The sequence below is a fragment of the Camelus bactrianus genome, chromosome 21 (assembly GCF_048773025.1).
Source record: "Camelus bactrianus isolate YW-2024 breed Bactrian camel chromosome 21, ASM4877302v1, whole genome shotgun sequence".
Lineage (NCBI taxonomy): Eukaryota > Metazoa > Chordata > Mammalia > Artiodactyla > Camelidae > Camelus > Camelus bactrianus.
Window position 1 is genome coordinate 25,351,552 of NC_133559.1, and position 24,964 is coordinate 25,376,515.

At 36.7% G+C, this 24,964-nt stretch overlaps 1 protein-coding gene across 1 annotated transcript in view; it reads left to right on the top strand.

The window, feature by feature from the left end:
• Positions 1 to 24,964, top strand: part of AXDND1 (axonemal dynein light chain domain containing 1) — a 77,776-nt gene continuing 52,812 nt past the window's right edge. The window contains exons 1-10 of the mRNA XM_045516617.2: positions 1 to 361; positions 2,369 to 2,541; positions 2,952 to 3,055; positions 10,066 to 10,186; positions 10,758 to 10,843; positions 12,889 to 12,945; positions 14,153 to 14,255; positions 15,481 to 15,602; positions 23,600 to 23,740; positions 24,441 to 24,545. Coding sequence (XP_045372573.1) covers positions 283 to 361; positions 2,369 to 2,541; positions 2,952 to 3,055; positions 10,066 to 10,186; positions 10,758 to 10,843; positions 12,889 to 12,945; positions 14,153 to 14,255; positions 15,481 to 15,602; positions 23,600 to 23,740; positions 24,441 to 24,545 — 1,091 coding nt within the window. The 5' untranslated portion in view covers positions 1 to 282. The remainder of the gene's footprint in view (positions 362 to 2,368; positions 2,542 to 2,951; positions 3,056 to 10,065; positions 10,187 to 10,757; positions 10,844 to 12,888; positions 12,946 to 14,152; positions 14,256 to 15,480; positions 15,603 to 23,599; positions 23,741 to 24,440; positions 24,546 to 24,964) is intronic.

A 24,964-nucleotide genomic window follows, 5' to 3' on the forward strand; every position in this document is an offset into this window, starting at 1 on the left:
GAGCGCCCTTCGCAGCCTGGGCCCAGGCTCACCTCCGCTCACAGGCGTCTTGGTCGCGTCAGAGGACCTGGGAGAGCCTAGAAGTCTCCCCAAAGAAGGAAAGCCCATGCTAGGTGGATTGTAGACTCCAAACTTAATATAAACACTTAACAGTTCTTTTATTTTTGCCTGCAAATCAGTGTGGCAGCCCTGCCCAAATCCCAATATGCGGCTGATTTGTTTCTAGGTTTCTGGAGGGATATTTCAAATTGCTAAAGGGAGTGGTAGAAGACATTGCTTATTATGTCGCTCCCGAAAACGCCCTCCACGTCTAGAACTGAGGGCAAAAGTTTGAAAGTCTCTGCATCCAAGGAAGAGACAGGTAAAGTTCTTCAAGGATCCCACACACAAAGATAATCATGGCCTTAGACAGAAGCCACAATATGCTCACCATTTCCTTAAATCTGAGCTTTCAGGGTATCTTAATTAGCTTTTTTTTTTTTCAATACGTTTGTTTCGATACAATCAAAAGCCATTCCTTCTATAGTATTTTTGAGTGAGTTCTGTTCACTGCTCCATCTAACAACTGTGTAATTGTTTTTTTCAAATGCGGGTGAGTTTTATATTGTTCTAAATTTACCCTATTTTATTTTATTTTTATTTTTATCTTATTTTTAAAATTCACTCTATTTTAAATACCAATACTCGTATGAAACTACTTTTTTTGTACTTGGTAGAGAACCAGTTTGTATCAAGTTTTAGCAATTACTCTGAAATAATTACAGAAGATTGTCATTCATACACAGATAAATGCAGATTTGTACTGAACAAGAATCATGTAGACTCATTCCTACCCTCCCCACGTTAAAGCTTCCTCCAGTTCACTTTCATCTTGTTTTTAGCTGAGATTCTGCTAAAGCCCCCACCCCCAACTTTTGTTTTTCCTATTTCCTCTGATATTCTGACTCCATCCCAGACTTTCAAGAGATAGAAATTTGATAATATGAACTTTAGAGGTTTTGATGGTGATCAAAGCATGGTACCTCCTCATAGAAATTAACATAAACCATAGTGTATGAGGGGCATGGATTAGTGGAGAGTTCTTTCAAAAGAGTGAAAACCCAGCCCTCCTTGACTGACTGAGTAGGACATCTTTTACCATGTTAGCCCTACTCCCTCCCTTTATAACTACTTTGCCTTCGTCAAGCTGAGAGCACGCTGCTGAGCCTTACTCTACTAATGTGCTCAAATTATTCCACTCTCTTCATTTCCAACAATCCCAGTTTTATTTTTAAACCCCTTCCTCTCTATAAATATCCTCTCAATTTAACTTTTTACCTTTGAACTTACATAGAAAAAATTACTAAATAATTTGACAGTTTTGAGGAGAGATTTTTTTTGTCATTTCCACATCAAAGGGAAATAGACGTTCTCCTCCTGGGCATATATCCAGCAGCAACCCTACTTCAAAATGACACCCTGCACCCTAGTGTTCATAGCAGCACTATTTACAATAGCCAAGACATGGAAACAGTCTAAATGTCCATCAACGGATGACTGGATAAAGAAGATGTGGTATATTTATACAATGGAATACTATTCAGCCATAAAAACCGACAACATAATGCCATTTGCAGCAACATGGATGTCCCTGGAGAATGTCATTCTAAGTGAAGTAAGCCAGAAAGAGAAAGAAAAATACCGTATAAGATCACTCATATGTGGAATCTGAAAAAAAAAAAGAACGTAAATACAAAACAGAAACAGACTCATAGACATAGAATAGAAACTTGTGGTTGCCGGTGGGTGGGGTGGGGGTGGGAAGGGACAGACTGGGATTTCAAAATTTGTAGATACGGACAGGCATATGTAGAATAGATAAACAAGATTATACTGTATAGCACAGGGAGATATATACAAGATCTTGTGGTAGCTCACAGCAAAAAAAATGTGACAATGAATATATGTATGTTCATGTACAACTGAAAAATTGTGCTCTACACTGCAATTTGACACAACATTGTAAAATGACTATAACTCAATAAAAAAAAGTTAAAAAAAAAAAAGGGAGGTAGACATTCCCATTATCTCCAGGCGGCCCCAGTTAATTGAGCAAGTGAAGTGAGTTTAATTTCCAACTTTGAATTTGGAATAATGAAGGTTGGTCTTTGTACCTGAGTTTATGGGCTCATGTCTGATGTAAGTGAGCAGGGCAGGCAATATGAGGTTTCTTTTTCCCCTTGACTATAGGTGTTTTTTCAGATTTTTGACTATTGTTGCTATTCTCTGTTACAAACAGAAACGTATAGATGATGAGGCAGCCCTGGAATCTAACTCTCAAAAAAAAAAAATAACCACAGTAAGCTTTTCTTTCCCATTACTGTCTTAGGACTTCCTGAACTAAGGGAGAAAAGAAGTCTGGTGGATCGGTCAAAACCCCTGCCTCCTCCCCTTCAGAATGAGTTCATTCCTGAGGAAGTTCTGCTTTCTCTGACCTATGCAGCCAATGCTGGTCCTTGTCCTGAAAACTTACTGCCTCCTAAGAAAAGTAAGACCCCAAAGGTGTGTATATACATACATGAAGTTTGGGAACATTTATATCTTTTGGTATCCAGTTCATTAAGTACTTATTGAGCATATGTTATATATTCCAGATTGCCTCAAAAATATTTTAAAATTAATTTTCTAGGTTGAAAACTAAAATCTTTTGCATAAATATTTCCAAGGAAATGCTTGAGTATTTCCGTTAACCTGTTTTTATGTGATTTACCTAAATGATCATTGGTAATCTTCGTTTTGATATTTTTGAGTATTGAGTTGGTCTAGTTTTAGTCTTTCTCCATAGTATTGAGTAAGAATTCTGCTCTTTTTTCCATAGACTGTCTAGATGCCCTTAGTATAAACTGATTAAGAGTAGATTTCATTGGAATAGAGCGCCCTCTGCTGTATGTTCATGTTTTCCTTTTTCGCAGGTTACTCTTCCGCGGCTTGTTGACCACGTCTGGCAGAACCCTATTCGGAGGAATAAGTTCAGATACCTGATTGACCATCCCGTTTCCCTAACGGGAGCTGGAAGGTAAAGAAGGAAGATAGTAGGGTAGATGTAGATGAAGAGTGTCATTTTCTCATTTCTTAACGATTTCCTTGCGGGGAGCTGAATTGGAAAAATCATAGACTCAGATTCTGAAGCTTGCAGTATCTTTGATGAACCAGAATACAATCTGAAGAGGGCATAGGACCACCTTTTTGTGTATGATTATTATCAGTAGGATGGCAGTAGGTGCTGGCTTTACCTACGTTTCATTTGTTTAAATTAGCTTTTGCATGCCTTTGTGTTTTGTCCCCTTACTCTCCTGCTCCTTTGTTGTACCCTAGTAGAAAGGACAAGATCAGACAGGCAAAATACCTTTAGGACCTCTTTTATTTATACATCTGAGAAGAACTAGGTAACATAACACTATAACCTCGAAAATCTTGAAAAACAAGCGCTTAATCCCTGGTTTCCTTCAAAGTGAACCCTTATCTTTTATACTGTTCCAGATCAAATCAGCAAATTCTATTTGTTGTTTTTATATCATTCCTAAAAATATTCAAAATGTCAGCATTTTCCCTGTGAAGATTGTGACCTGCTCATTTTCTGTGTATGGTTCGCTTATCAATTTACTCCCTCCGTGCTCCTTACTGAAGTATCACTTATTAGTAAGTGTACACAGTTACTAATACTTGGACATTCTTTAGTCTTTCTTAGTTCCATTTTCTCATTTGTAGAAAGGGAATAATAGACTTGCTCCATTTTGTGCCCCTCCCAGGGATGTGGAAAGCATACAATGAGATAACGAATGCAAGAGCCTTCGTGAAATCATGATTAAGTTTAAGCAGTTATTACTCAGCTATGTCTCAGTGCTAGAAAAAGGGCAGAAATTTAGGCTATTGACTTTTGTGTCCTGGGGCTTTGGTGCCATAAAGTATCTGTATTTTATGCCTTCAGGTCATGGCTATAATTATTAATATAATCACCAGTAGTTATGAGATGTTTGAAGTACTTTGAAAAAATAATCAGCTATATCTGAATGCAGCAATAAACTGACATTAACGTTTTAATGTCAAATGACTTCTGACTTGAAATTTTTAAAATGTGAAGACCTGTACTGTAGTATACAGAATAATGGCCTCCCTGAAATGTCCTTACTTCAATCCTCGGAACCTGTGAACACATACCTTACATGGCAAAAGGACTTTGCAGATGTGGTTAAGGTTAAGGATTGAGGATGGAGAGATTATCCCGGATTATCAGGATGGGCCCAACCTGATGGCCTGAGTCATTTAAGTAGAAAAGGAAGGAAATTGGACGGGTCAGAGGGATGAGGCAGAAGGGGGAGGAAGACAGATTAGAAATGTGAGAGGGAGTCAGCGTGCCGCTGCTGGCTTTGAAGATAGAGGAAGGGAGGGCACAAGCTAAGAACTGCATTGGCTACTAGAAGCTGGGAATGGCTCTCAGCTGACAGCCAGGAAACAGGGGTCTCAATCTTGGAGCCAAAAGGAATTGAGTTCTGTTTACAAATGGGCACAGAAATGGATCTTTCCTGGAGCATTTGGGAAGGAACACAGCCCTGTCAACAGACTGACTTTAGCCTAGTGAGACCTATGTTGGACTTCTCACCTGCCAAACTGGAAAATAATAAAACTGTTGGTTAAGCTGCTAAATGTGTGATAATTTGTTGTGGCACCAGTAGAAAATGAGCACATGTGTCCACAGTTAATAGCATTTATAGCAAGAGGTAACTTGTCTAGCAACCTGAAATATTTGGAGCGCAGCAGGAAAATACAAAATAAGACAATAGCCTCTGAGTAATACTTTTCAATGGCTCTATCAGTCAGAATTCAGTGCAGAAAATAAAATGCTCTACATATTTTAAGCAGGAAAACAAGCATTTACAAAATATTGGAAGGGCTAAAGAAGCTAAACCAAGAAGCTGTCACTGCTGCTACTGTGTGAAGTAATGACTTTGGGAGTCACTCCCAGAGCAGGATGGAATTAACCCTTCATGGAAGCTGTCACATAAGTTCGAGAGTATGCCCTCTTAATTAGGCATTTGTACAAGGAAGATAAAAATGGCCAATAAGCACATCAACCTCATTAGCCATAAGGAAATGCAAGTCAAACCATGGTGAAATACTGTTTTGCACACACTAGGATGGCCATAATCAAAAAGCAGGCAATCACAGATGTTGGTGAGATGTGGAGAAATTGGAAGTATCACATGTTACTGGTGGGACTGTAAAATGGTATCGTTTCTTTGGAAAATAGCTTGGCTCTTCAAAAAGTTAAACGTAAAGTTCCATATGGCCCAGTAATCCACTCCTAGGTATATACTCAAGAGAATTGCAACTATATGTATGCACAAAAACTTTTACATGAATATTCATGGAAGCATTGTTTATACAGCCGAGAAGTGGAAACCACCCAACTGTCTAGCAGTTGATGAAAGGATAAATATAACTTAGTATATACAATGGAATGTTATTCAGCCATAAAAAAGAATGAAGTACTGATACATGGTACAAGACTGACAAACTTAGAAAACGTTATGCTAAATGAAAGAAGCCATTCCCAAAAGGTCTTTTGATATGAAATATTCAGAATAGGCAAATCCATAGAAACAAAAAGTGTACTACTGGTTGCCAGGGGCCCGGGCGTGGGGTAGGGAGAACAGAGTGGGGAATTACTGCTAATAGGTAAGGGGTTTCTTTTTGGGGTAATGAAATATTCTGAAATTAAGATACTGGTGATGGTTGTACAACTTTATGAACTTACAAAAAAGTTGTAAATTGTGAATGTACTATAGTTTTGTAGATTGTACTCTTTAAAAAGGTGAATTTTACGATATGTGAATTATATTGCAATAAAAAATACCCCCTTAGCTGTGAGTCAGGAATCAGGAAACTGAAACCAAGAAGCTGTCACTGCTGCTACTGTTACTGGACTGCCTCTGTGGACCCGGGCAGCTGGAGAATGGATTCTGGAATGTTGCTTCAGGAAGACCACTTTTGCATGATGTTGCAGGCAGAATCTGCTTAAAACATGACGGGAAGTTGGTTTCTGCCTCACTTCTACCTCCAAAATCTTGCAAAAGTGCAACTACTTTTGGAACTTGGTTCATACCCAGAACCCCAGCTGCAAGGGTATCTGGGAAAGCATTTTCCATCCTCTCCAGTCTGCAGAGGGTATCCAACACACACCAGGGCCTGCTGTATTCCAGTACTGCTTCAAGTTTCAGAAACAACCAGACAGTCTTCAGGGAAGTTCTAGCTTCATAAGTCATTACCTGAATTATCAAAAAGGTTATATTGTCATGTATTCTGTTTAAGAAAGCTGCAAAGTTTTAAATACATTTCAGAAAGACTTAGTGTTGCTTAAAAAGCATACCTCACTTATTTGGAAAATCAGTATCTCTGAAATAACTTATTCCCTGATAACTTCAGATAAAACCCATGCTTACTGATGTATGTAAGTCAACCAGTGATGACTTGGAGAATTTGAAGTATGAACTCAGTTTGATAATCTAGGGGCGGAGAAAGGGATGAAGTATTTCTTAAAGTCCAGTAAAATCCAGTTTTTTATGTATGGCTAAGAATCAGGCTTTTTTGTTTTTGTATTTTTTTTTTAACAAAAATAGATTTTCTGGAAGAGTGGAAGCAGGTGATTTACCACAGGGTTTTATGAAAAATAGAACATGTCTCTTTTTTAATGAAAACTTATATTCTAACAAATAAAACATGTTTCCTTTAAAAATAAAGATAAGATTTCAAGAATAAAACTACAAAGGCTCCAAACAGTAAAATTACTCTTTGGAAACTTTGAATGACAGTCACCAAGCCAATATTTCCTTTATAAAGAAGTGTTGCTTCTGTATATATACATATACATGAAACATTCATTGTTTCTAGCTAACAAAACAGAGCTATATTGGCCAATTCTCTAGCGGTTATTGGTGTCATAGAAGTTGATGTCCCTATAAAACTTCTAGAGGAAAACATAGGCAGAACAGTCTTTGACATAAATCGCAGCAATATTTTTTGGATCTGTATCCTAGAGTAATGGAAATAAAAACAAAAATAAAGAAATGGGACCGAATTAAACTTAAAAGCTTTTGCAACAGCAAAGGAAACCATAAACAAAACAAAAAGACAACATACGAAATGGGAGAAAATATTTGCAAATGATGTAACCGACAAGGGCGTAATTTCCAAAATACACAAGCAGCTCACACAGCTCAATATCAAAAAGACAAACAACCCAATCAAAAATGGGCAGAAGACTGAAATAGACATTTCTCCAAAGAAGATACAGATGGCCAACATTACTAATTATTAGAGAAATGCAAATCAAAACTACAATGAGGTATCACCTCACACCAGTCAGAATGGCCATCATAAAAAAATCCACAGATAATAAATGCTGGAGAGGGTGTGGAGAAAAAGGAACTCTCCTACACTGTTGGTGGGAATGTAAACTGGTGCAGCCACTATGGAGAACAGTATGGAGGCTCTTTAAAAAACTAAAAACAGAGTTACTGTATGATCCAGCAATCCCACTCCTGGGCATATAGCCAGAGAAAACTCTAATCTGAAAAGACACACACATACACCCCAATGTTCATAGCAGTGCTTTTTACAATAGCTAAGACATGGAAGCAGCCTAAATGTCCACTGACAGATGAATGGATAAAGAAAATGTGGCATATATATATATTACTCAGCTGTAAAAAGGAATGAAATAATGTTATTTGTAGCAATATGGATGGACCTAGAGAAAGACAAACATCATATGCTATCACTTATATGTGGAATTAAAAAATGACACAAACTTATTTACAAAACAGAAAGAGACTCATAGACATAGAACACAAATTTATGGTTACCAGAGGGGAAATGGAGGAGGGAGGGGTAAATTGGGAGTCTGGAATTGGCTGATACAAACTATGTACAGAATAGGTAAACAACAAGGTCCTACTGTATAGCACAGGGAACTATATTCAATGGTTTGTAGTAACATGTAATAGAAAAGAATATATATATATATTCTCTTTCTATATATATATCTATCTCACTATGCTGTACACCAGAAACTTAATACATTGTAAATGAAAAAAGTCTAAAAAAAATTGATACCCCATGATCATGAGGACTGCTTAAGAAAAACTTTGTGTTATCTTTGACACATTAAAATTGTATATATTTAAAGTGTACAACTTGATGTTTTGATAAATGTGTATACATTGTGAAAAGATCACCACAATCAGGCTAAATAACATGTCCATCACCTCTGTATAGTTACCATTTGTGTGTGTGTGTGTGTGGTAAGAAGACTGAATTTAAGATCTATCCTCTTAGTAAATTTCAGGTATACAATACAGTATTGTTAACTATGATCACTATGCTGTACATTAGATTTCCAGAGCTTATTCATCTTGCATAATTGAAACTTTATACCTTTTGATCAACATCTCCTTATTGTATACCTCCTCCCCCACTCCCTCCTCTGACGAGGTAGTGTTTGTCTTTCTCTGTCTGACTTGTTTCACTTAGCATGTGTTCTCCAGTTTCATCCACGTTGTCACAAATGGCAGAATTTTCTTCCTTTTAAAGGTTGACTGTCATTCCATTGTATATGTATGTCACATTTTCTTCATACATTCATTTGTCAATGGACATTGAGGTTGTTTCCATGTCTTAGCTTTTGTGAATAATACTGCAATGAACTTGTACTCCCAAGTTCATTGATATAGATTTCATTTCCTTTGGATATATATCCAGAAGTGGGGTGGCTGGGTCATATGGTAGTTCTATTTTTTTTTTAGGAACCTCCATATTATTTTACATAATGGTCAATTAAAATTGAAGGGAGGGGCAGAGGCATTTGAAAATTATGTGCAGTAAGTGGCATGATTATAAATGTGCTGTAGGGAGATGAATCTGGCAGACGTATGTAGAATATACTAGAGAGACATGAAAAGTCACAAAAAAGTAATGACAGCTTGGACTAGTGATCTGGCATTGGGAAGAGACAAGAGGCCTGACCACTAGAATGACAGGGTGACTGTAAAATTACTAAATATTAGTGATAGATGGATGTTGAGGACAAAGAATGGGAAGGAATCAATGATAGATGCTGAGATTTTAATGAGTAGAGTGGTGGTGCTGACAGAATTAGTGAATAGAGGAGGGTGAAAAGTTAGAATGTGGGAGAATTATTTAGTTGTATCTGAAGGTAACAAGTATGATGAGGTGAGATCTGATAGCATTTCCAAGGGAGAAAGTGTAGGGAAATAAGAACAGAGGGATGAGGGCAGAATGGTGTGAGCTTTTCCATTTGGTAGGCAGGAGGTCCCAGAGAAGTCCAAGAAGGAGCAGTTAGGACGGAAGAACAGGGAGAGTCCAGTCACACAGCATAGAGGAGAGGAGAGTGTTTTTAAAACGAGAGGTGGTCCACCCTGGAAAATATTCCAGGAGAATAACGGAAGATGCGAACTGATGACTTAGCTGTGAGAAGTCATCCTCAGCTTTCTGGAGAATGATTTCAGAAGAGAGATGGGGATGAAATCCGATTGCAGGGAAATTTTAAGAAGTCTGATGTTTAGCAGAAAGTGAAAGATAGATAGATGATCAAGGTAACTTGACAACAATGCGTGGTCAAGGGAAGATTTTTTTAGAAGGGGGAAAGACTTAAGTTAGAGACCAAGAGAGGGGGAGATACATAGAAATTATGATTGATGGAATGAGATGCCTGAGGATGTGGGCAAAGATGAAATCAAGGGCATAAGTGGAGGAAGTAATCCTGGGGAAGAGAATACATCTTAAAACTGAGATTAAAGGAAAGGAGAATGAGTAATTTGAGGTAGAGAAGATGGAGAATGTGGGGGGAAGCTCATGTCTGACGCCTCAACCTTCTTAGTGTAAAGTATTAACTAAGGAGACCAGTTTTGTGTCCCTTTTTGCCCATAGAAGGCTGTGTGTGGACCTCACCCTCTTTTATCCAGTAGCCAAACAGAAACTTATTTTGTAATATGTTTTTCTTACTTTTAGGGATATTTCTTTTCTGTACGATGTTAAGTATGTTAAAGGAGAGACCAAGGAGAGCACAGTCTGTCCCCCACAGACCAACCGTCCGTTACAGTCACATGATGGTGCCATTGTTCCTCATAAGGTAAAATGTTTGATATATAATTTCCAGCCCCCCCCACTTTAAAAAAATTTCCCCCCAAAATAAAGCTATGTCATACTGTAACAGCCTGCATGGTTTATGTTTTCATAGCACCTTCTAATTATTTTTAGAAAAGGGCATTTAGTGGGAGATCAAAGATATCTTGTTTTAAGCTATTTTCCGAACTACAGTTAATTACATTAATCTAGAAAATACAGTATAGGAGACTTGGTTTTTTAACAAAGGAGTCTACAGTTTAACATTGTAGAATTCTTATTTTTTGGCATGTTGCTAAGGTGAATTTTAAATTCTGTTGAATTTTAACAGATCTTAAAATTTTTAAATAAATTTTTGTGTAACTCATACTAAAACCGAGGTTGTTCTTTAATTCATGGTTAATTTTTAAATTTGTGCTCTGCTAAAAGTTAATTACTACTAGCCATGACCCATGTTACTAATATTGCTATTTGTCTAATCAGAATCTCTTAATAAATAGTATCCCTTTGGGATAGGAATTAGAATATGGGCAACTCACCTACTAATGTTTTTATTCTCGTTGTTCTTTCTTTTTAAGCCAAAGAAACTAACAGATACTTTGATTCCTGAAGAATTCCATATTGTGTCAAATACAGGAGTTTCAGGTCTGGAGTGCTACGATGAGTGAGTACTTGATATACACTGAATATCCGACAAGTTGAACTGTGTCCTGCTTCACAGACCTTGACAACCTGAGCCCTCGTGTTCCCAGGCAGTATCTGCACTGAAATGAGTAAACATTTGGCTTACCATTCTAGTCCAATTTAAGAAATGTATCAAAAACTAATGGAAAAGAGTCCTAAACGAGTTTGAAGGAACAAGAATTTACTGTATAGCACAGGAAACTATATTCAATATCTTGTAATAGTCTATAGTGAAAAATAATCTGAAAACTATGTATATAACAGAATCACTTTGCTGTACACCTAAAACTAACACAATATTGTAATCAACTATATTTCAATTTAAAAAAGAGTTTGAGATTTTAGCAACTGAATTGTTCTCTGTCTTTTCCTATTATTTAATTTTGATTTTTAAAAAATAGATCTTTGTTCTGAATGCTTGCTGTGCCTCTTCAGGAGTGGTTTTGAGCAATGACGAAGGAAAGTAGCTCTCTAAGCTGGAATCTCATAATGCACACTCTAGGGCTTAGCTCTAGACTTCAAGCTAGTCATTTCCAGTTTTCTTTGATTCCTGCTTATGGGATTGAAAATGAGATCTTGCTTTTATTTTCTGAGACAGCACTTGAATATTTCATAGTTTAAAAAACTAGAAGTTTGGACTAGGTTTTACAGTAAAATATCCAGAAGCTGTCATTCTTTTTACCTTGTCCAGTATGTATGTTATTTGGCATTTCCTGATGACGAGTTTCAGAACAATATTTTGCCAGAGGGAACTAAATGGAACTCATTTTTTGGGTAACTTTTAATTTTTATATTTCAAAATTATAAAAACATTACAAAAATAGAACAGGGACGTCCCACATCTATCCTGACTCACTGGGGGTTTACATTTTGCCTCATTTGCATTAATACGCACACATACACACATACACACATACACTGTTGAAGAGTAAGTTGGAAACATCATGACCCTTTCCCACTAAGTGCTTTGGTGTGTATTTCCTAGCAACCCACTAGTTATAGATCTTTTTGATCTTTTTTAGCTCTATCGTTCTTGTAATTGCCATTTTACAATATAGGCTAATAGATTTCTTTTTTTTCAGTGGGTTATAATTCTTTGCCATCATTGATGTTCATTCAGCTTTTCCTGATTTTGCCAATGACAGCCCCTTTGAGCTGGCTCTTGCACTCTTTAGGCATGGCCATGTCATTCTTTGAATGTTCTCGTATTTTCTGGCTCAGTAAGATATTCAGGTTCATCTAGTCTTTACTGACTCCAGCTCTGGAAGGAGCTATGAATCACTTCTCTAAGGAGTACCATTTCCTCTTAGTTAAGTGTTCTCAGAAACCAAGATCTTGGTGCCAGGTGTGCTCATTGCTCCTGGGGTATCATTGCATCTAGTCCCTCTCACACACTCATTTTTGAAACTTTACTTTGAGTCCTTATATTCCCTGAAGATTTTTCACTAATCTAAATTCCTGTTAACCAATTGTGTTCCAGTAGGGGGTAGAACCAAAGGAATGTTTTTCAATTAGGGGAAGAAAAAAATGTATAAATAATAAATTTGAAGGATTACCATGAGGTTCTTATTGTGATACCCATTTTGGTATAAACAGGTACTTCCAGAGGACAGATATGTAAGCTGGGCATCAGGAAAACTGGGTTCTAGTTTTGTCTTTGCTTCTTACAAATTCTGTAACCTGTTTAGTCACGTCACTGTTGACTTCAGTGTTCTTGGAACATTCTTCCACCTTTGAAAGGTCATTTTTTTAAAGAATCAAAGAAATTTTCATATTGTGATATACTGAGGAATGTGATTAAACCTTTTTTACTAAAAGATGTTTTAAATATTAAGTAGTATTGTATCTGTGTCTGTAGACGTCTAGGGCTGTTTAGGTATGATCTTGTGTGTAAAACGATGGGCCTCTCTGATTGTCTCCAAGCTTCTCAATTCTGTGGGGTCTTAAGTTTTTCATGTTGTGTTATATGATAAACAGGCTAGGCAGTTTTCTTACAATAACACTTACCTGCTTTCTTTATTGCAGCAAATATACTACTCTCCTTACAGACAGTGAAAATAGACTGTTGCTCTTCCCATCCATGTAAGTACAGTTTGTTTTTGAAAGTAAAGAATAGCTATATGCACATATACTCCTTTTTATTGGTACTTTATTACACAAAAATATTAAACTTACAGCAGAAATCTAAGAAAATAATTGCCCGCAATTCTGTCATCTAATCAGTGTTTTCACTTGTCCAGTTGCATGTTGATTTTTTAACATATTTATAATATTGAAATGCTGTAAAACACTTTTTAAACCATTTTAAATGTTTTTTAAAATTTTATTTTATTTTATTATGGTAAGAATACTTAACATGAGATCTACCCTCTTAAAAATTTTTAAGTATGCAGTACAGTGTTGTTAATTATAGGCACAATGTTGTACAGCAGAACTGTAGAACCTTGCATAACTGAAATACTACGGCTGTTGATTAGCAAATTCCCATTTCCTTCTCCCTGCAGCCACAGTCCCTGGGAACCAACATCCCACTCTCTGAGTGTATGAGTTTTAACTGTTTTAGATCCCTCGTGTAAGTGGAATCAAGCAGTTTTTGTTCTTCTGTGACTGGCTTATTTCACTTAGCATATTGTCCTCTGGGTACATGTTGCATATTGCAGAATTTCCTTCTTTTTTTTAAGGCTGAATAATATTCCAGTGTATGTATATACCACATTTTCTTTATCCATTCATTCATCGTTGGACATTTAGGTTGTTTCCACATCTTGGCCATTGTGAAGAGTGCTTCAGTGAACGTGGGAGTGCTAATATCTCTTCATGATCCTGATTTCAAGTCTTTTAGATAAATACTCAGAAGTGGGATTGCTGGATCTTATATAAAATACTTTTATGTTCTGCATTTAGCCATTAGTATTTCCCCATTTTGCTATAGTCTTTTTTTTCTTATCTTTCCTTTGTCCTTTTACTTTTATATTGTGAAGTAGCCAACATTAACAGCTCGGTGTTTATTGCTCCACATTTTTCTGTGTTCTTACAAACCTACACAATCGGTGTATAGAATTTTTTAGGGGGGGTACATTATTTTCTTTTATGAAAAAGAGAATCATACTATCTACATTTCTTTTTGTATTTTGTTTGACTGTATTACTGATATCCCACTAGATTAGTACATACAGGTCTAATGCTTTAAAATACCATTAATATTCCGTAGTATGTACATTTTCTTTATCTATATTATATTCCTTTCGCCTAACACTCGTTACATAAATCTGCCATCTTAATCTTTTAGGAAACCTAATAAAAGAGTAGAAGTGGTCCAGCTGAATGATGTGATGGATACTATGCTGGAGAGGGCTGGTGTGGAAAATCAGGAATATACAGGGCCAACCAAGGTAATTGCGAATATCAGTGTTAACTAGTGGTTACGAGCATGTGCTCTGGAGGATTGGAATCCTGGCCCTGCTGCCGTTTATTAGCTGGTGACCTTAGGCAGGTCATTTAACGTATTTGTGCCTTGATTTCCTCATCTGTAAATTACGGATAATAATTATTTACCTTATAGGATTGTTGTGCAGATTAAATGACATACTGAAAATAAATTGCCTGGAACAGTGCTTGGCATGTGGTAAACACTGTATATTTAATCGTTAGTTTTATTATTACTGCATTTAACTGAATAAAAGGCACCGTTGATTATAAGACCCTTATTATTATTGTACCACTAAAAACCACTGCCAATTAAACCGTGCTTTTTTACCACTTATAATTTTTATTTTGTACCTAATAAAAGAGCTCTTTCACTGATACTGAGTTTTTCTTTTATGGGGCTATTTCTCTTTTGTACTGTAAATTTTTATTTTTATAGAATTTAAAACTTACAGACAAGTTTAATATAAGGTGCTCCTGTGTGACTTTTTCCCAGACCCTCTACTTGTTTACATTTGCCCTATTTTGCTTCCTCATTCTCTCTCCCTCTCTATGTATCTCTGTGTGTATGATTTTTTCTGAACCTTTTTAGAGTTAAGATGGCAACCTCATGCCTCTTTACCACCAAAAACTTCACGATGTATTTCCTATGAATAAGGACATTCTCTTATTAGTCCATAATACAATTATCAAAATCAGGAAATTTAAGATTGATATGGTAGTATATTCATATTCACATTTCATATTTTATCAGTTGTCCCTCTAATGGCTTTTAGAGCTAGTTCCCTCTCTATTTTGAGATCCCAGGGTCACAGTACATTTAGTTGTCATGTTCCTTTAGACAACTGTAATCTGAAACTGTTCTTTGTTTTTCTTGACCTTGATAATCTGTAGAATGTTTCTCAATTTTGGTTTGTCTGATGTGTTCTTATGATTCAATTCAGGTTTTGTGTTTTTGGCAGGTGTGACCTCAGTGCCTCATATAGAGGTGCATGTTAGACACAGATTTTTAAAAATAATGTACCATTTTAATATATATTTATAAAGGAAAATGTAAGTGAACAAATTAGTCAAGGTGTTTCTAAAATTTATTCACACTTAGAGTGCTTAATCTCTAAGATAGCTTTTACTGATTACCATCAATAAATACTGTGTTATCAGTAAATACTGATTATCTTATTTTTTTGCCAGATGCACAAACTACTTCATATATTGAAGAAGGAACAGACCATTTACAATACAGTATTTCATGAACTTATTCGACAAGTCAGTGTGGACTGTGCAGATAGAGGAGAACTACTGTCCAAAATCAGGTTAGAGCTGTTACTGAATGGAGTGTCCCAGCTTCCTTCTGAATTTTATGTTAGAATTATGTTTATATCTGCTTTTAAGAAAAATCATAAAAGTACAGTTCTCTATTCTATTGATAATAAGGGCCCTAAGTGCATTTCTGTTATATTTTCTATGGTAAAAATATATCAGTCGAGAAATTCCTAAAGGTAATTTCTTTTTTTTTAAACATTATTTTATTGAGTTATAGTCATTTTACAATGTTGTGTCAAATTCCAGTGTAGAGCACAATTTTTCAGTTGTACATGAACATACATATATTCATTGTCACATTTTTTTTGCTGTGAGCTACCACAAGATCTTGTATATATCTCCCTGTGCTATACAGTATAATCTTGTTTATCTATTCTACATATGCCTGTCAGTATCTTCAAATTTTGAACTCCCAGTCTATCCCTTCCCACCCCCTTCCCCCTTGGCAACCACAAGTTTGTATTCTATGCCAACGAGTCTGTTTCTATTTGTATTTCTGTTCTTTTTTTTTTTTTAATTCCACATATTAGCGATCTCATATGGTATTTTTCTTTCTCTTTCTGGCTTAATTCACTTAGAATGACATTCTTCAGGGACATCCGTGTTGCTGCAAATGGCAGCATGTTGTCGGTTTTTATGGCTGAATAGTATTCCATTGTATAAATATACCACCTCTTCTTTATCCAGTCATCTGTTGATGGACATTTAGGCTGTTTCCATGTCTTGGCTATTGCAAATAGTGCTGCTATGAACATTGGGGTGCAGGTGTCATTTCAAAATAGGGTTCCTTCTGGATATATGCCCAGGAACAAGATTACTGGGTCGTATGGTAAGTCTATTCCTAGTCTTTTGAGGAATCTCCATACTGTTTTCCACAGTGCCTGCAGCAAACTGCATTCCCACCAGCAGTGTAGGAGGGTTCCCTTTTCTCCACAGCCTCTCCAGCATTTGTCATTTGTGGACTTTTGAATAATGGCCATTCTGACTGGTGTGAGATGATACCTCATTGTAGTTTTGATTTGCATTTCTCTGATAGTTAGTGATATTGAGCATTTTTTCATGTGCCTATTGATCATTTGTATTTCTTCCTTGGAGAATTGCTTGTTTAGGTCTTCTGCCCATTTTTGGATTGGGTTGTTTGTTTTTTTCTTATTAAGTCTTACGAGCTGCTTATATATTCTGGAGATGAAGCCTTTGTCGGTTTCATTGTTTGCAAAAATTTTCTCCCATTCCGTAGGTTGTTGTTTTGTTTTACTTATGGTTTCCTTTGCTGTGCAGAAGCTTGTAAGTTTAATTAGGTCCCATTTGCCTAAAGGTAATATCTGTTAGGATGTTTGACACCATGTTCTTTTATGACTAGGAATGAAGTGCTACATGAAATAGTGGAAAAAGTATAGATTGTGGAGACAGACCAATCTGGTTTTAAGTCATCACCTAGGTGTGTGGCATTGGTAAAAGTCTACACCTTAGTTTTCTTATCTGTAAATGAAGCTAGTAGCTACTGTGAAATTTTCATACGCTCGTTTGTTTTCATTTGTTGTTTCAGTTTGTTCATTCATCAATCAATGATATTTATTGAGTGTCTACTCTGTGTCAGGCATTAAGATGCTTCATAGAATTGTGGTGAAGTTTAAATAGAGCCCAGAAGTAGGTGCTCAGTACATATGATTATTATAGATTATGATGAGAAATACTGTTGTTACTATAACTCTTCTTATGACTACGGCACTTTGCAAAAAGCTGCAGGGAATAGTTGAATTAGAATACTGGGTCTTCAGATTACATCTCTGCAACTGACTTGCCATGGAGCCATAGGCAAGTTATTAGATCTCTCTGAATATCTATTTCTCCGGAATGGGAATTGATGATATGTTTGCCTTATTTGTCCACTCTCTGATTTATGGAAACTTGAGTATCCGTGTCTGACAGTGCTGAGGAACTAGGAGCAAAGCCATTCTTAAGAGACTGGTCAAGATTAGCTACTAAGGAGGAAGTCGTTGGAACACCACCAAAAGCTGGAGAATGCCAAATAAGAACGAGGATAGGGACAGCTAAAGTCTGAGTTGTCCTTCTAAGAACAAAGCCGGGGAAGATAGATGAAGAATCATTGCAGAGGAACTAGATGACTGACCGTGTATCCCCATCTTCCTTTTATGAGGAGTAGGTCTGAGTGTGACTCGAACGGCTGCTTTCAGGAGTTAGCCTCTAGGGGCCAAAATTGCATGGGGTCCTATTCCTGGAAGTCTAGGCTGAAAGAGATGGGCAGGCAGGTCAGCCAAAATCCTTTAAGAAAAATTGAGCCAGATACTAGGGAGACAAAAATCTTAACTCCAAAGTGCTAGAGATAGGATCAGAATAGGGCTTCAAAGCTAAGGATTTAGAATGGGGTGAAGTTGGAGTTGAGAATACAAAGCAGGTGAGGATAAGCAATGAGGTTTCAGGGTGACTGCTGCAAACATTCATGATGTGTTTGTGGAATGGTGAAGCGCTCAGTAGGTCCAGAATAATCTGGTACCCAGCGTTTTGTTGTGGTGGGAGCTCTTCTGAAGGTCTAGGGCCCTCCGTCGATGAGGAAGACTTCTGTTGTCCTGAGCCTGGTATCTTACACAGCCCTCCCTGCTTCACAAGATTGCTGTGAGGTCCCCAGTAAACAGTGACACCATGCATGATCTCAGCCCCTAGCCTTTTGCTCGTCACTGTAGTTTTCTGCTCAATGTCTCATGGAGTGCTTTCTGATCAGCTTGTGTGTGTCTGCTTTACATGCAGCTGCCTCTGAGGCCTGTTGCTGTAGAAGGGGCATTTCATGTGAAACACTTTCATTAGAATCATTGTTTACAGGGGGAAGAATAACTGCCAGATTGGGTCTGAGCTGAATAGGACTCTCAGATTACACCGAAATAGGGCTGCTGCAGTAATTCTTTTTGGTTGACACTACAAATATCTTTGGATACAGGCACCTAACTTTTTTTCCTCATTGTTGTTATTTTTATTTTTTCCAATATTTTATTATGGGAATTTCCAAATACCCATAAAAATTAAAAGAATTTTACTGTGAGCACACGTATATCTAGATTCTGCCATTTACGTTTTACTCTGCTTGCTTTGTCACTAGTCTGTCCGTCTAGCCATCCTTCTATTCACCCACCAATTTCATGCACTTCAAAGTAAAACCCAGACATCAGTGTATTTCTCTTAAATACTTCAGCATGTATATCAGTAATCAGAGTTCATTATTTATTTGCCTTATTCTCCTTTTTAAAGTAAAATTTACATATACTAAAATGAACAAATCTTGCCTACATTTGTTGACTTTTGACAAATACTTTCACTTGAATAATCCAAACCCACAAAGTTCCCTAATGCTCTTTCCCTGTAAATGCCCACCCCCCTTCTCCAGAAGTTCTGACTTCTTTCCACCTTAGATTCGTTTCACCTATTTAGGAACTTCATACAAACTTCATACATATCATATAGTTTATGCTCTTTCATGTAAGGCTTCTTTCATGTAGCATGTTTTGCTTTGTTTTTTAAGTTTTTTTGAGGAGGGGGTAGATTTGTTCATTTATTTATTTTTATTGGAGGTGCTGGGGATTGCTAAGCGTGCACCCTACCACTGAGCTATACCCTCCCCCCCTGCATGTTTTTGAGATTCATCCACGTTGTTGCATATATGGGTAGTTTGTTTCTTTTTGTTGCTAAGTAGTATTCCATTGTATGTATGGATCAAAAAGCAGTTAATCTGATCTCCTATTGATGGAAACTGAGTTGTTAGCAGTTGGGACTGTTATGAATAAAGCTACCACAAGCATCCTTATAGAAATCTTTGTGTGAAAACGTGTTTTCATCTCTTGGGTAAATACGTAGAAGTGGGATTGATGGTTCATAAAGTTGGTTTAAGTTTATTTTTATAAGAAATTATCATACTTTTCCCCCAAAGTGTTTGTACCATTATATACTCCCACTAACAATGTTTTGCCAGCCTTTGGTTTTATAAGTCTTCTTAATTTTGGCCATGGGTGTGTAATAAATAGGATGTCATTATAGTTTTAACTTGCATTTCCTTGCCAACTATTGATATTGAGCACTTTTTCCTGAGCTTATTGACTGTATATTCTTTTTGTGAAATGTCTGTTCAAATATTTTGCCTGTTTGTAAATTGAATGGTTTGTCTTTTTGTTATTGGGTTTTAGTTTCTATATTCCAGAAACTATTCTTTTGTCATATATGTGATTTTATTTTATGTTTTCATATATTTTAATATACTTAAAATATACATACAGTTGACTCTTGAACAACATGAGTTTGAACTGCATAGGCCCACTCATGCATGGATTTTTTTCAGTAAATAACAGTACTACATGATTTGTGGTTGGTCAAACTTGTAAGTCTGGGACTGTGGGAGTTGAGTATCCATGGATACTGGTATCCACAGTGGGTCCTGGAACCAGTTCCTCACAGATACCAGGGGATGGCTGTTCATGGATTTTCTACGCTGCATGGGTGGGCCCCCCACCCCCTGCAATGTTCAAGGGTCAACTGTACTTAATATTTTCTCCCTGTTCATTTTTTAAAAAATATACTTACCTGACTTTCTTTTAAAAAAAATGAAAGTTTCTTTTAGATTACTTTTAGATTTACAGAAAAATTGAACAAATAATACAGAGTTTCCATATGCTCCTCCCTTCTCCATAGACAGGTTCCCTCATTATTAACACCTTGTATTAATGTGATACATTTGTTATAATTAATGGACCAGTACTGATATGATTATTAACGAACATTCATAGTTTACATTAAGGTTTATTCTTTGTGTTGTACAGTTCTGTGGGTTTTGACAAATTCATGTTTTTCAACCATAAAAAGGAATGAAGTACTGATACATGATACAATGTGAGTGAACCTTGAAAACATGATGCTAAATGAAAGAAGCTAGTCACAAAAAATAATAAATTGTATGATTCCTTTACATGAAATGTCCAGAAGAGGCAAATCCACAGAAAGTAGATTAGTAGTTGCCAGGAACTGGGAGAAAGAGGAATGGAGAATGACTGCTAATGGGGACCACTGAGGGATATTTTGGGATATTGAAAATAGTCCAGAAGTAGGTAGTGCTGAGGGTTGTACAACTTTGTGGATACACTGAACAGTAGTACACACCTTAAAAGGGTGAATTTTATGGCATGTAAATTATATCTCAGTAGAAATTATGAAGTGTTTGCATATAGTCACTTCATCACTGTGATTCCACATTTACACTGCACATACTGCTTTTGGGTATCAAACTTTACATAATAAAAAATTTAAACACCTTCTTCATGTAAGTGTAATCTACCTTCCTGTAGCTTCTACCTGCTAATCCTAATTTTGTACTCTGGAAATCCTCAGAATAAGTCCATTCTTTCTTTTACTCTTTAAATATTCGAAAACAGCCGTTTTGTCTTTCCTGTCTTATTCAGGCTAAACATTGCCAGTTCTTGCAGATTTTCTTAGTGAAATATATACTACACGTAGAAAGTATGCTAATTTGTCAGTGTTGATTTCAAAATTTGGTGTCATGCCAAAGAGTTTCATGGCCCTAAAAATCCCCTGTGCTTCACCTGTTTAAACCTCTTCCCTTCCCATCCCTGATCCTTTTGGATGGTTCTTCCCACGGTCTCAGGTGATTTCTTCACATTTACGCCCTGATCATTACTTAGCTGAGTATTTGACGGGGACCTTTTGCAGACCTCCAGAGGTCTCTCCATGCAGCTCTTTTCTCTCTGGTATCCTGTCCTCTGCAGTCTAGCCACTTTCATCTTTCTGCACTCTTAGCTCTGTCTCATTAAATCAGGGAGTCCTCTGGCGTCCTCATGGGTTCCCTCTCCTTGTGGCATGACTTGAAAACTCTCTCAAGCCAGCAAGTCGAAGCAGTCATAGAGCTTACCTTATTTATTTCTTGTCTCTCAAGGGTCACTTGCTTTTACTGCCTGAAAACCAGGATCTTAAGTTGCTGTTTCACATACTTTGTCTTTTGTTGTTGTCATTATTTCAGCAGGAGAGTGACTTTCGTTCCTCTGAATTTCTTTTTGTATTTCCTGTACCTATATCTATACCACAGTTCTATGTGTGGATGAATGTTCTTCACAAATTATGGAAAGTTATCAGTGATGATCTCTTTGATGAATGATTATTCTCTATTCTCTGTTTCCTCCTTCTGGAGCTCTGATTAGATTTATATTGGACATTCTCATTCTGTGCTCTTTATATCTTTATCTCTTTTTCATTATTTTCATCTCTTTGTCTCTGTGCTGCATTCTGGGTATTTCTTCCAGGACGTTAATCCTCTCTTTAGCTACCTCTATTCTGCTGTACGCCGTCTGTTGAGTTTTATTACAGTTTGGTAATTACTTTTTTCCCCTCAGAGTTGTATTAGTTTATGTCCCTGTCTGTTTCATCGTATTTGTGGTGGGGGAGGTGATTAGATTTATTTATTTATCTTCTGAGTAGGTACTGGGGATTGAACCCAGGGCCTTGTGCATGCTAAGCATGCCCTTTACCACTTGAGCTATATCCTCCCTCCTGTTTCATCATATTTGATATGTTTTTTGTTGCTTATTCATTTTTAGATTCCATCTTTTATTTCTCAAACATTTCATGCATAGTTTTATATTCTAAATCTGATAGTTCTGATACATGAAGACCATTGGTATCTAAGTCTACTATGTGTTGTTTCTTCTGAGTCTCATTAATGATGGTTTATTTACATGAGTATTTTGAAATCTTTGTTTGTGTAACTAATACTTGGCTAATCTTAATCATGAACTCATCAAGATATAAATCATGGTTGCTTCCTGAAGAGAAGATTTGTATTTTCTCCCTTCTGGAATCCTGGCATTATGCAATAGTCCTAGACTCAGATCTGCCACTTTGAAGCAGGCCCAGGGCTTAGTCCCTAGAACCCAATGTTGGTATTTTTCACTGGGGCAGCTCTGACCTTGGGTTTGCCTAGTGAATACTGCTTATCACCTTCCACGGCATTCTTATCTTACTGTATTTGGTTTGTTGTTATGTTTTCTTAACCCTAGAGACTTCTATTTCTTTCTTTGAGCCTGGTAATGCCTCAAAAAGTATGCTTTATGATGGATATAATTGTATTGTAATAGGAAGGCCCTTCAGAGTCTTTTGTCTCTGAATTGACAGGAGGGAAATCCCTAAAGGAAGTGATTTAAAATTAATACTTCCCAGTGTATGAACTGCATGTTGAGCGGATAAACTCCTAGTCACTTTACGTGTTTAAGCAAGGGTGGGATAATTCTTTCAGGGAGTGAGAAATCAAGCTAAATGACCATTCCAACTCAAAGATACTATAATTCTGTGATCTCAGGCTTAGAATATAACACCTGGATCACATTTAATATACAGGAAGACTGCTCAGTTATGGTATTTATGGTTTATCATCTGTGATCATCTCCAAATATTTTGTTTGGTTTTATTCAGAAGGAAGAGAAATTACTTCTTTGTACCTAACGACTTCTTTGTCTTTGTTTCTTTTTAAGCATTTGGTGTTTTTTTACATTTTGATCAATTTGCAAAAGGTGATTTTATTCATGAATTTAACTATTTATAAAAATTTCACTGTATTCAAAACACTCTGTCAGATGTTGTAAGTGTGTAAATATGTAAGACATAGTTTCTATCCTCATGGAGTTTATAATTTAGAAGAAGAAATAAAATAAACCTTTATTTTGTTTTACATCTCAGACATTATATTACAAATAATTTTGACTCTGGTTAACATTCTCCGCAATTCATTCACTGGGTGAGCATGACAGAAATTTACAGGCTAGATCCTTTTTTTTTTTTTTTTTTCCTATCTTGTTCTTCCCACCTATTGTTTGTGTGTGTCTCTTTACTAATTCTTTCCCTAACATTACTTTCTCTCTCACTTATTTTCTGGCTCCTTTTTCCTTTTCTTCTTCATGATGGCTTGTGTTCCTTTTTCATGCAGAGAGCGGTATGTACAACTGCTTGACCAACTTGCCCGGCAGATGATTGACTTCTACAAAGACATGGTAACTCAGCGAGTGATAGACCAGCGCATTTTAGAAGAATTGTACAATTTTAAGAATGTTATTGAGGAGCTGACCAGGTAGAAACTGTGATTATCAAAGCCATGTCTCTAAAGAGAGTTAAAAATATTCAGGGAAAGGAAAATGATTAAAGATAAGGACTCTCTTACTCTCTTTTCGTGGTTAGCAAGAGAACAGAACGACCTGGATATAGATGTAGATGTATATACAGAGACTCGTGTTACACAGGTTAACACAAAGCTAGGTTTCTGTGTATATTTGATAGGGAAAAGACTCTTGTTCTTCCCTCCAAGATAGAAATGTTTATCGTAATCAGGTTTACAGAGCAGTGCCATGATTATGGATGTTAAGGTTCAAATCCCAGAGAGAATAAGCATAATATGGCAGTCACACTTAGTGATCATCTTATCTTGTGGCAATATGATTAGTGGCAAAAATGATTAGTGGCAAGATAGGACAGGCATGTCAGAGGGTAGGATAGAGCAGCCTTAAGGCCTTGCCTGTAGTCTTCACTCCATTCTAGAGGATGTTCCCATCTTCTTTCTGCCTTTTCTAGTCAGTCTGATTTCATTGCCAAACCCGGTAAGAGTTCATCTAGATTTACACTAGATTTCTTGATTTGATTTATAAGGTGAAAAAACTAGCACAAGATGTACACATGATAGCTGGTAAGATTCCTGAGTATAAATCTGATTTCCTGGGTAGAAACGTTTTCAATGTCCTCAACTGTGAATACAAAGTTTGCTTGCTTTATTTCAGGGAGCTGTGTCTGGTTCGGGCACATGATGTGAAATTAACAAAGGAAGCAGAGAGGGCCCACAGGGATCTGGCACAAGCTCTTCTAGATGCTGAGAAGAATGCCAAGTGAGTCACCAAATGTTAGGCATTATGTCATACTTGCTTCACACCTTATTTCAAGAAACAAAATTTTATAGAAACATTTGAAGTTTTTTTTTTGTTACAAAAGTCCCTGAAGGAGTTAATATATGTAAAGTTCATTGCATATATTAACTCTTCCAGGTGCTGTTGAAATACACATCTTATTAAGTGTCTTTGTGTGAGAGTTTTCTGGGGGTATATGCCTAGAAGTGGAATTACTGGGTCATAGGATGTGCATAGCCTTGTCTTGCTAGATGTTACCAAATATTCCACAATGTAGTTGTACCAGTATGTTCTCTCAGCATTGTGTGAGATTTCCCTTTTACCCATTTCTTTTATCAATCTGATAAATATGGGAATTTATCTGGTTTTTGTTTGCGTTTTCCTGGTTAGTGGTGTGAGTC